Below are 12,700 nucleotides of genomic sequence, written 5' to 3' on the forward strand. Positions count from 1 at the left end.
GGTGAAGCCCTGTCTCTGCTAAAGATACAAAAAATTAGCTGGGCTTGGTAGTGTGCACCTGTAATCCCAGCTACTCGGGAGGCTGGGGCAGGAGAATCAGTTGAACCCAGGAGGTGGAGGTTGCAGTGAGCTAAGATCATGCCATTGTACTCCAGCCTGGGCAACAGAGCAAGACTCCATCTAAAAAAAAAAAAAAAAAGGTGCTGCATTAAAGCCTTACAACTCAATGGTCAGTAGTTAACAAGCAGTTCAAAATAGCTTTTTAATCCATGTCAAAAAATTAAAAGAACATTTTTTTTAATATGGAAGGGATACAATTATGTACTTAGGATAATACCTCCTTACATGCTCTGCTGGCCCTTGTTCCTTTCTCCAGTGCCCTCAAATGGAACTCTGTGGTTGGTCCCTGAACACAGAAAGGATATTTTCTCAGCTATTAAAAATTATGAGGGGGTTGTAAGTGCAGTTCTTTTGCTAGTAAGATAACTGGAATCAATGGATTATATTTTAGCAGATTTTATAGTATCTTTACACAATGTATTCTATATAAATGCCTGCACAATGAAATGTGTAATTTCATAAAGCATAATTGAAAAGTAATTTCTGAAAACCACATGTTTAGGTTGAAGTGGCATTTTCCTTGGCATGCATTGTCCTAGGGAATGATGTGTTACAGAAAGACTTACATGAAAATGAAGGATTTGAGTATGCTGATGTCCTTTATCTTCTTCACTCAACAGAAAAGGTAATACCTTTACAAAATATTGAGGTTCATTTTGAAAAAAATGGTTTTTATACCACATCTTCAAATTATCAAGTCTTCTTCATGGCAATATTCAATGTATTATTTAAGAAAAGACATGTAAAAATCTCTTTGTAGGTCATTAGTTTGTAACGATGTAATAATACAGCTCCATATTTTTCTGAGTTGTCCCACTTCGTCGTTGAAATGCAGTAATTTTAATGTTTGGTGATGAGTCAAAAAACAAATCTCTTATGTCCCAAATCAAACCTTTAAAATAATTTTATGCCCTTTCAGCCCTCAGTCATTCACTTATCCAATATGCTAAAGGGGTGCTTCTCAAACTATTTGTGATGAAGAAATAGCTTTTTCCCAGCAATCTATTATGGAAGGATAATTTTTTTTTAACTTTAAAAATTTTGAAATAATCTTAGACTTTCCAAAAATTTGTAAAACCAGTATTCTGGTATATCCTTCATCTAGTTTTCCCAAATGTCAACTAGAACATTAACATTGATACAACACTATTAACTAATTTGCACGCCTTATTTAAATTTTGCCAGTTTTCTCAGCAATGTCCCTTTTTTGGTTTTGTTTTTTTATTTTTTTAATTTAAAAAATTATTTTTATTTTTTTCAATGTCTACTTTTGTTCCAGAATCTAATCCAGGGTCTCACATTACATCTAAATGTCTTGTCTCTTTAGCCTCCAGTTTGTGAAGCTCAGCCCTTCTTTGTTTTTCATGATTTCATGTCTTTCATGATTTTGACATTTTTGATGAATTCAGGCCAGTTATTTTATAGAATATCCCTCAATTTGACCTTGATGTTTTCCCCTAATTAAATTGAAGTTACACCTTTTGGCAAGAATATCACAGAAGTGATGTTGTCTTCTTCACTCACCTTCCCAGTACATCATAGCATGAGGTATATAATGTTGATGTATTTTACTGGTAATCTTAATTTTGATTACTTGGTTAAAATGGGGACTGCCATAGTTCTTCACTCACTGTTTTTCCTTTTGTAGTTAATAAGTATCTTAAGGTGAGACACTTTGAGATTACGCAAATATTTTGTCTTGCATCACACTTTTGCTCACCAATCTTAGCATCCATTGATGTAACAATAATAAATGTAACATTTGCCTAAGGGCAATTTAAAAAATTCCCTTCTTCCTTCTACGTTTATTAGTTGGTATTCAACTATAAAGAAGATTTGTTTCTTTTCAATGTTTATTCTCAGTTTTGTTATCCCACTGTTAATGATTTTGTGGACTGTCACTGGTCCACGGGCCACACTTTCAACAGCACTACCCTAACGAAATGAGAGCTATTTTCTACAGGGCATTTCACAACCAGGAAGAAAATTGCCAGTGACGTTTCTCTCAGTTCTGTAAGGTTTTAGAGGGATCAAGGAGGGTCAGGAGGTGGGTGGGAATGAAGTCATGTTATTTTTTTAATATAAAATTTTACTCTACTGTGGTTCACAAAAGAGAAGTGCTGCTATAAAAATATGGGAAATATTTTGGGAGGTCGAGGTGGGCAGATCGCTTGAGATCAGGAGTTCGAGACCAGCCTTGCAAATATGGTGAAACCCCATCTCTACTAAAGAGATAAAAATTGGCCGGGCGTGGTGGCACATGCCTGTAGTCCTAGCTACTTGGGAGGCTGAGGCAGGAAAATCACTTGAACCTGGGAGGTGAAGATTGCAGTGAGCCGAGATTGCACCACTGCACTCCAGCCTAGGTGACAGAGCTAGACTCCGTCTCAAAAAAGAGAATATATATATATATATATTTTTTTTTTTTTACAGTAGAGTAAAAATATATATATATATAAAATATATATATGTGGAAACTAATAGGGTGAGGAGACTAAATGAATGTCTGACTGACTCTCTAAGCCACCTTTTGCCCCTCTACTCTGTTCCTTCTAGCTTTTACTCCCATTACCTTACTCCTCATGTGCACCCTTCTTCTCCCTTTTGTTACACATTCCACTCTCAAGTAGTCTGCCTTCCTTCCCAGTTTGTTACCACCTGCTTCATTCTCTGGACCCTGCATTTGGCTTATAATAGATTTATTCTTGTGCATCAGTTCTACAAATGGTAGGGAATCTTAGAGAACTAGAAGGTTTACCAAAGGATTTATCTGGACTTGGCTGAAATTTTTAATTCTAACACTCATCACAAGGCAAGTTAAAAGTCCTCTAGGGTTTCTTGTACTATATTTTGCCTCAAACTACCTGCCCTGCAGAGGCACATTAGTACTCTTAGGGCTTTAGAGACAGTACTGAACAACTATGGTCCTTCGTTAAACCTATAGTGGGAGACTTCAGATTACACAGGTGTGTTGTAGAAGTTAGAGGGGAGGGAGGGATGTTCAGCAACATTAAATATGCCACTGAATGAATAGCTATCTTATGGATAATGACAGGAATGCAATAAAAATTAAGTCAGGAACCCAGGTTCTTGTAACTCCTAGCCACATTGATACTGTCTACATGGAGATGCAATAGGTTATGTGTTGTTTTTAAATTATAATTTAACTATTTTCATGCTACCAAACTAGAATAATATATGAAATAGACCATTGAGATTGATTTTCACAAGCCACATAAAATTAGTCGCATTAATTTAGTTACTGTTATTCTACTCTTTTTAATTAATTCAAATATGTGGGCTAATTAATTATGAATATACTTTTGAAGAGAGGTTAGTGAGCATAATTAACAGGCACTCTTTTCCCATTTATAAATCAGTGGGTATAAAGTAACAATAAGTAACCAGTGGGTATAACCACCCTGGTAGATAGGTAAATGAAAATATATATGAAGTAAAGAGTTTAAGACAGTTGACATTGGGGAAAAAAAGTATGGAAACATATGTCTTTCCTCAAGGATTAATTTTTAGCCCTCTGAACTGGGAATAGCCAACTTGGTTCTTGTCCTGTATCTGATACTAGCTGGCATGGTGGGAACAGTCAAACTATGGGATTCATTTTGAAACATTAATAGCCACTTTATAATCTAAACTATTTACTCTAGACTTCCACAGTGATACTGCAGGAGTGAACCCTACATGGAAAAGAAATGAAAATCAGTCAAGTCTTAGCATATTTCTCTCACTTCGCTCTATCTGACCTTGATACACAAAGCATGACCCTTTGGTTCATTTCCCATTGCCACTCTTTCCTACTTGGCTCTAGGTTCTATTTTGCTGTCTGTTAATCCACACTTTGGCTATGAATGAGACCTAGTTTCTCAAGCCTTTGACTGTACCTAATACCTTTCTTTTTGCCTATTTAGGTGACTGGGTTTTTGTGTGTGTGTGTGTGTGTGTGTATGTGGTTTTTATTATGGAAAATTTCAAATATATATAAAATGACAGGGTAGCATAATGAACCTAAATGTTCCCACCCAGCTTCAGCAGTCATCATCTCATGGCCAATCTTATTTCATCTATACATCTACTCACTTCTACTAAATTATTTTTGATGCAAATTTCAAGCATCATATAATTTTATCTATAAATATTTCAGTATGTACATGCAGCATTTTAATATTATGATTAATAGTGGCAGAAGAAAATTCAGGGCCGGGTGTGGTGGTTCATGTCTGTAATCCCAGCACTTTGGGAGGCCAAGGCGAGCAGACACCTTGAGCTCAGGAGTTCAAGACCAGCCTGGGCAACATAGCAAAACCCTGTCTCTACAAAAAATACAGAAAATTAGCCAGGTGTGGTGGCACACGCCTTTGGTCTTAGCTACTTGGGAGGCTGAAGTGGGAGCATTGCTTGAGCCTGGGAGGTGGAAATTGCAGTGAACCAAGATCAAGCCACTGCACTCTAGCCTGGGTGACAGAGGGAGACTTTGTCTCAAAAAAAAAAAAAAGAAAAAGAAAAAAAAGAAAAGAAAATTCACTAAGATGAATGAGTTCTTTCTGTGTGTAATACATTGTTCAAATAACATACTAATAATACAATATATTGAATTATTTTTAATATTAAAAATAAGATTTAGTAATAAGATTTTATCTTTTGAATCTTTCTGGAAGGTCTGCCATACTTATATATCTCTGGCAAGCAGACTAATTCTACAGAAGAAACTAGCTTTTGCTGTTTGCCCAGCTTCAGAATGTTAAAATGTGATTCTTCAGAATACATTATTTTTCTCCTATTCTTCCTTAAAATACAGTACAATGGAATTTTACAAATGAATTTAAGAGATGATATGGAATACCCAACAATGTATGGAATGCAATAGATAACATGTTATATACAAGGGTAGTTTTGATTTATCAACTCTACTTTGAAATGTTGAAAGTTACAACATTCTGGAGTAACTATTATCTCTTTTCCCTAGTAATGTCATATTTTACTCCCAGTGATAAGAATGCAATATATTTTAATGAGCAAGAATTTAAAGTCTATTATGTTGAGTAACATGATAAATGAAGTTCACTATAATGCCTGTTTCTCCTATTTTTAGGATATTTGCTTAAGAGCAGGCTATGCATTAACACTTTTTGCCTTCAATAATCGCTTTCAACAATACTTAATATTGGAAAGTGGAATAATGACCATATCTATTTTTGAACGTTTTCTTGAATCAACAGTTGAAACTGAGAAGGCAATGGCAGCATTTCAGGTATAAAATTGAGATTAACACCTCAAATTAATAAATATGTCATTTTGTGAAAACTTGAAAATTACAACAATTTGGAGGCCCAGAAAAACGTTTACTTATTTGTAAAAACTTAGTACTTTGCACATAAGCCCCTTCTACCTCATAAAAACTCCATTATCTATGAGGATTTCTTCATTAATACAGAATTTTACAAGTTACAAGACACTTGCTTATGCCTTTATACCTCATCTGATGTTTATAACAAGCCTGTAAGGTTGACAATCAGGTAGTATTATTTTCATCACCCCCATATTAAAAGTAAATAGGTAGAAAAACATGTTAGCATCCAAGACAGGTTTTCTAACTGCAAATCTTTAGTTGATCACACTGATCCTTCAACATAGTAACAACTGTATGTATCTGGGAAGTCTTATTCTCTCTCTTCATTTTCTATCCTGTGCCCTTTAAGAGAAGTATTTTCTATGAACCCATATTGAAAGGGTGCAAAAGTTGCAAACATTGTAGGAAGAATAATAGTACCCCCTATGATCACTGCTATGACCAGACAGGGACAAATACTCTAACTCTCCCCACCACCACATGCTGCTTCTATTGAATCCTCTAAACACTCCCTTTACCCTTCTAAGAAGTATCAAAAGAATAAAAAAAAAAAATAAAAAATTACAAACGTGTAATTAGAGAAGCTGAGTAGAAAATGTTTAAAGACTCTCTGCTTCTTTTCTGTTTTCAGATTGTTGTACTGGCTAAAGTCATTAGAGATATGGACCATATTACTTTGTCTGCAAGAGGTGTTACTATTTTAGTTGATAGTCTGTATTCAGTTCAGACTTCTACTATTGTCTTGACAGGTAAGAAATGACTAGAAGTTAATTTTAGCCACATAAAACTATTTTCAAAAACAGTTTATTGTAATCCGAATAATAATAAAATAATACGCCTCATACACTGCCACAAGTTTAAAGAACGAACTTATGTTTATATCTACATGGAACTCCACAGCAAGTCTACACGAAACAATGGGTGTCTACTCTGTACCCCAAACAGAAGCTGAGTAACTCTGAATACAGACTTTTTGCTTTCCTAATTACTTTTTCAAACCCTTAACTTTTTTTCCAAGATATAAATGAGAATTCAACTATGAACTACAAACAGCAAAATAAAAAAACTGATTTATAATAGTAGTGGCAGATTTACACAGATGTACCTCTGTCTGGTTTCCTTTTGTTCAGTTGTGCACATTTTGCTAACACTGAAAAGTTCTTTACATCGCTGTGCAACAAAGCAAAGCAAGATGGTCCCATAGCGTTCTCAACACATTTATTGCTATTGTATAACTGTGTCTACTGCAGACCTAACCCAACAGCTCACACATAATAGGTGATCAGTAATATTTAATTGACTTGTTATGCCACTCTTAAAGTAACATAAGGCAGGGTCAGAATGAGTAATATGCAGTGACTACTACCAATATAAACAAATAAGTATTTCTTTTTTAATTAAAATGTATCACTAAAGGAAACTTTACTTGATGCCATAGAATTATAGGTTTATGAAGTATATGTGCATGGCAAGGAAGGAAAAATGAAGCAATGAAAACTTTCTGATGGAAACTAGCTAGCAAAAAAGTTTAAAGAAGTTATTAAATATGTTTTAATCTAAATAACATTATTAATTCAATGTTATAGTAATTCTGTGACTCTGAAAAACAACTGTAGTGGGTTTACACTCCACAGTTTTTTTTTTTTTTTTTTGAGACGGAGTCTCACTCTATTGCCAGGCTGGAGTGCAGTGGTGCGATCTTAGCTCACTGTAACCTCCGCCTCCCAGGTTCAAGCGATTCTCCTGCCTCAGCCTCCCGAGTAGCTGGGACTACAGGCGTGCACCACCAAGGCCAGCTAATTTTTGTATTTTTAGTAGAGACGGGGTTTCACCATGTTGGCCAGGATGGTCTCAATCTCTTGACCTCATGATCCGCCCGCCTCGGCCTCCCAGAGTGCTGGGATTACAGGTATGAGCCACCACACCTGGTCTCCACAAACTCTTATAGGAAAGAAATGCCATATTACATTGGCTTTCAAATATTAAATTAATTCCTCCAGGATGAGGAGAAATGAATCTCAGAAATTACTGGACTTTCTCTGCACTCCACAACCAGTCATATGCATGTCCAGGGTATCTCAGGCAAAGCTTGATATTCAGGCCTCAGGTATAGTGTAAAATAACTGATGTGCTTGGTGTCAAGTTGACATGGTTTCCACAAGATGCTCCAAAGGCACAGAAGTTTTTAGGAAACTGATTTCTGTTACCAAGAATTCAGTTTTCCTATTTATACCACTTAGCTATTCTCTACTCAGAGTTCCTCCTTCTACTCCTTTGAGAACTATAAACTTTAGTTCTCTTTCTTAGCTGCTCCCTTGGTCTGTTTCCATTTCTAACTTCCCATCTTTGAAGGGTCTTTTTAACTTTAAATAGAGCTTACCTTTAGACAATTTTTGCTTCAGATGATACAACCAATTTTCCCCATTCTGAGGCAATAAACACAAGGAATTTCTTGGCTTATAATAGAGGCCAGACAAAAATATAAGGAGAACAAAAACTCACGTCATATCTCAATAAAGTATCCACATACTCCACACAGAAATATGAAAATATATTTTTATCTTCAAACAAATATAAATGAAATAATATTCAGTTGCTAGCTGCATTGGGACACTTTATTATTTTAAATCTGAAAACATTTCTTTTTATGTAAAAACTTCAGTGATTTTAAACCTCAATAAGCAATACATTGATTGATTTTAAAGTATTAATAAGGCTTAACTCAAAGCCATTTCAACCGCAAAAAGGACATATTAAGTTTTTTTTTTTTGAGACGGAGTTTCGCTCTTGTTGCCCAGGCTGTAGTGCAATGGCACGATCTCTGCTCACTGCAACCTCTGCCTCCCAGGTACAAGCGATTCTCCTGCCTCTGCCTCCTGTGTAGCTGGGATTACAGGCATGTACCACCACGCCCGGCTAATTTTTGTATTTTTAGTAGAGATGGGGTTTCTCCATGTTGGTCAGGCTGGTCGCGAACTCCCGAAGTCAGGTGATCTGCCCACCTCGGTCTCCCAAAGGGCTGGAATTACAGGTGTGAGCCACCACGCCCGGCCTAAATTTTCTTATGATAATTAAATCATTATGTTCATAGTTATTTTTAAAACCCTAAAAACTTCAAAACAAAATATATTCTGAAGATATGGGAGAAAGAAAACCTCTAATTTTCAAAATTTTCCACCCTTACATAAACCTATTTAATTTACACTATTTGTGACAGAAAACCAAACTGTAATTTTGGGGAGTTTATTCTATATTTACATATGCATGCTTTTTCTCAGTGCTGCTTCATTGACAGAGATGTCTTGTGACAAACTTTTTTCGGTGCTATGTGCAATTAATGAAAGTATTATAAGTTTATATCAATTAAATAACACAAGCATTTTTCTTGTTTAATTTATAGGGAATTTAATAGCAAGCCTGGCTCATTCTAGAGCTGGTATCCCAGAAGCATTTACCACATTAGGAACAATCCAACGGCTCTGCTATCATTTGTACTCGGGAATAGAAGAGGTAAAAACAAGCAAAAACTAATTCTAAAATTAAATATGCTAAAAATATAATTTACCTCTCCCTCTGTGGACTAATTTTTCCACAGATTGACTGTGTTATAGATATAATTCTTATTACTAACTCAAAATTACATGACTGTGTTATATATATAATATACTTCTTGTTACTAACTCAAAATTACATGACTTTTCTAATACTAATTAGTCATACATATCTGCCATCCACAATTTTAATTCCTATAAAAATATACATTTGTTTTAACCCTAAGACTTAAAATTAGGATTTAAATCACAAAAGCAGTATAAAACAACTACAATTAAAGATTTAAAAAGAACTACCTGTTCAAATTAGTTTCTGATTTAAAAAACAAAAACAAAACCCTACAAAATAAGTCATCTTAATCCTGGAATTAACAGTCAATCTATAAGTACGTTGATGACAAAGAAACTTATAATTGTTTACTAAGTATCTAATGAAAACTGGTGACTCCGATCTAAGTTATTTCTATGATTTGAAATGAATGAAAATGGAATTCATAGGATAGCTTTCCTTATGTGTCAAGCAGGGTTAGATGTAAGGGTGTGTGAAAGAGGCCGTGCTGGTCACAGCAGTGGCTTGCCTCTGAGTGTTCCCCTACTGTCTTCCACTAAGGTCTAAAGCAGTGTTACTCCACCTTTAGGGTATATCAGAATCACCTGGAGGGCCTGTTATATTGCTTGGCCCCATTCCTAGAGTTTCTGAGCCAATACATTTGAGGTGGGCCCTAGAATTTGCATTTCGAACAAGTTCCCAGCAGCTGAACTACAGGTCCAGGGTTCAAGGTGTAGAAGACATATGAGCATACAGAGCAACCGGATGCCAACATAAAGACCAATATGTTCATTCTATGAAACTTTTTATGCTACTATCATATTCCCTACAACTGGCCAGGAACATACTTTAATCATATGACCAATCTATGGGTCATAGACAGAGGGTATTTTCTTCAAAGAACTATTTTTTCTAGAGTCCTGTGGCCTGACACTTGTGCTTCTTTCTGTTTTTGCCAGTGGAAAAGTGAGTTGCTCTTGTAACGTCTGAATGTTAAAAAAAATTTTTTTAAAGTAATGAATAAATAAATAAGTTGCTTTCTCTAAGATCTCTGTTACCAAGAGTTCAGCTTTCCTATGTGTACCACTTAGCTATTCTCCAAAGTGTCTGTTCCTACTCCTTTGAGAATGATAAACAAAATAATTAAATAACAGTTTCTAGGGATGGAACCCAGGCATAATTGTCAAAGTTATATGGGTGATGCTAATGCATTGTCAGGGTTGCATCCACTACCTTAGTTCAAACTCAAGTTCTTTCTTTGGTGGCACATTAGAATTACCTGACACACACACACACACACACACACACACACACACACATTAGAATTACCTGACACACACACACACACACACACACACACACACACACACATCCCTGAAAGGATTCTGATTTAGTTGGTGGGCTTTTTTTTTTTTTTAAACACTCCAGGTGGTTCTAAAATGCAGTTAAGACTGAGAACAACCACTAGAAATCAATGGCAGTTGACAGCTCTCTGTAAAAATATGGCAGTTAAGCTTCCGTCTATACACTGCCATTTGTTTGCAGACATATTTGCTTACACTTGCTCCCTCCCTTACAGAGACTTTCCTATGAAATAGCTAATTAGAACATTAAGATATTTTAAGAACAAAGCCCATTGGTTAAGAAAGAATTGTTTCTTCATTTAGGTTCGCGCAGCTTGTTCCTCTGCTCTTGGCTACTTAACATACAATGCAAATGCTTTCCGCATCCTATTAAAAGAATGCAGGAATAAACCTAATCAGTTCATTCGTATAAAAAATAATATCAGCAGAGATGCAAGTATTAACCCAGCATTTTTAAAGGAATTTCAAATGCAACAAACACTGGTGGGACTTCCTTCCTTAAGGTATGGTCCTATGTTAGAAGTGGCAGTAGTGAAATCATCGATAGAGGAGACTTTAATGAGGTTTAGTAAGATCCAACAAGAGGAACTATTCTTGATATGAACTTATCTCCTGTATAGCAGAGGATAAACTTTATTCTAAATGACCACTGCCAAAACCTGTTTTAATTCCAACTCAGCACCAGAGTTGTGGGTGCAGACAAGAACACATCTAGATCTTAGAGATCCTCTCTGGCCAGGATTAATCACATTTTAGAAAGTTTTGGGGAGACTGGTTACCACAACATCTGATTCAAGAAGTCACTTTTTAGCAGACTAGGGATACATTTGAGAGTTCTGAGACAAGACCACCACCCTGACCTTAGCATCAAATGGGTTTTCCGGACCAGATCCAAAGCTAGGCCAAATTCCCAGGGTGGAAACAGGGCTAAATTAGACTTAGTGGTTAGTTACAGTGAAGTTTGCCAGGTATTCAGAGGATTTTGACTCAATGTTGTGGTTTCATCACAAACTTAACTCCCCCCAAAAAGGGAGGAGAAGAGAATCTCTACTATGGGTATATTTTCTCTTCTGTAAACGTAGCTGAATTACAAGTCTTCTCTCCAAGTAGTGATATTCATACATAGGAAATATAACTACTCAAGATACGTTAACTCTATGATAACGGAAGAGAATAGGATCCAATAGTGCATCCGAATAGGACCCATGTACAAACATAGATTCTACATCAATTTTAAGTACAGAGAATGATGAGTACATCTTTGGAGCCACTTTAATTCTTTGAAAAGCCGAAAGTCTAAAATGGGTGACCTAATTTTATAAGCCAGGGAAGCTAAATTATAACTGTTATAATTGATAATTCTAAATAATTTTCATTGGTTCAAGGAATTAAGATAAATAATGTAAGTAGTATTTTACACAGTCACTCCCACAGCTAGCCCATGTGATGACTTTGTAGGAATTAGAAAAATATACCCCTTTCTCAGACCTATCTTCTTCAAAACCCAGCTGAAGTGTCTCTTCTTCTGTAACACTTTCCCTCATCACTTCAAGCAGATTTAATGTTCCAAATGTTTGGAGTAAATAAGTGAGTAAATGAGTGACTGAACATAAAATACTTACAGATAACATGCAGAGTTAGTGGAGGTAACACGTATGAATTAGGCCATTAGGCATTAAACCTGGTACTGTAAGTCTTCATATACTTCTTCATATATTTTTTCTGGGTGCATTATGTCTTCATTTATTTTAATGACAAAAATGTTTTCCTTTTAGTCTGGAGAAGAATGGAGGACCATCCATAATTCCTATCTTTAAAAGAGGTAACTGATTTTTCTTTTATCTATGAAGTACCTTCTAGCCCAGACACTTTATAATTCTGTATTCCATCTCTAAAAATTCAAAATGTAGGCCGGGCACAGTGGCTCATGCCTGTAATCCCAGCACTTTGGGAGGCCGAGGTGGGCAGATCACTTGAGGTCAGGAGTTCAACATCAGCCTAGCCAATATGGTGAAACCCCATCTCTACTACTACTACTACTACTACTACTACTACTACTACTACTACTACTACTAATAATAATAACAATACAAAAATTAGCCAGGCATGGTGGCGCATGCCTGTAATCCCAGCTACTTGGGAGGCTGAGGCAGGAGAATCACTTGAAACTGGGAGGCAGAGGCTGCAGTCAGCTGAGATCGCACCACTGCACTCTGGCCTGGGTGACAGAGTAAGACTCCGTCTCAAAAAA

The 12,700-nt window shown here is 36.0% G+C and overlaps 1 protein-coding gene across 3 annotated transcripts in view; it reads left to right on the forward strand.

The window, feature by feature from the left end:
• ANKAR (ankyrin and armadillo repeat containing) overlaps positions 1–12,700 on the forward strand; it is a 75,292-nt gene that overhangs the window by 61,134 nt on the left and 1,458 nt on the right. For all 3 annotated transcript variants that reach the window (XM_063595476.1, XM_008950582.7, XM_055108873.3), the window contains 6 exons: positions 623–745; positions 5,228–5,386; positions 6,117–6,234; positions 8,886–8,995; positions 10,753–10,952; positions 12,225–12,271. In XM_063595476.1, coding sequence (XP_063451546.1) covers positions 623–745; positions 5,228–5,386; positions 6,117–6,234; positions 8,886–8,995; positions 10,753–10,952; positions 12,225–12,271 — 757 coding nt within the window. The remainder of the gene's footprint in view (positions 1–622; positions 746–5,227; positions 5,387–6,116; positions 6,235–8,885; positions 8,996–10,752; positions 10,953–12,224; positions 12,272–12,700) is intronic.

Source organism: Pan paniscus, chromosome 13 (assembly GCF_029289425.2).
Source record: "Pan paniscus chromosome 13, NHGRI_mPanPan1-v2.0_pri, whole genome shotgun sequence".
In the NCBI taxonomy this organism is placed as follows: Eukaryota; Metazoa; Chordata; class Mammalia; order Primates; family Hominidae; genus Pan; species Pan paniscus.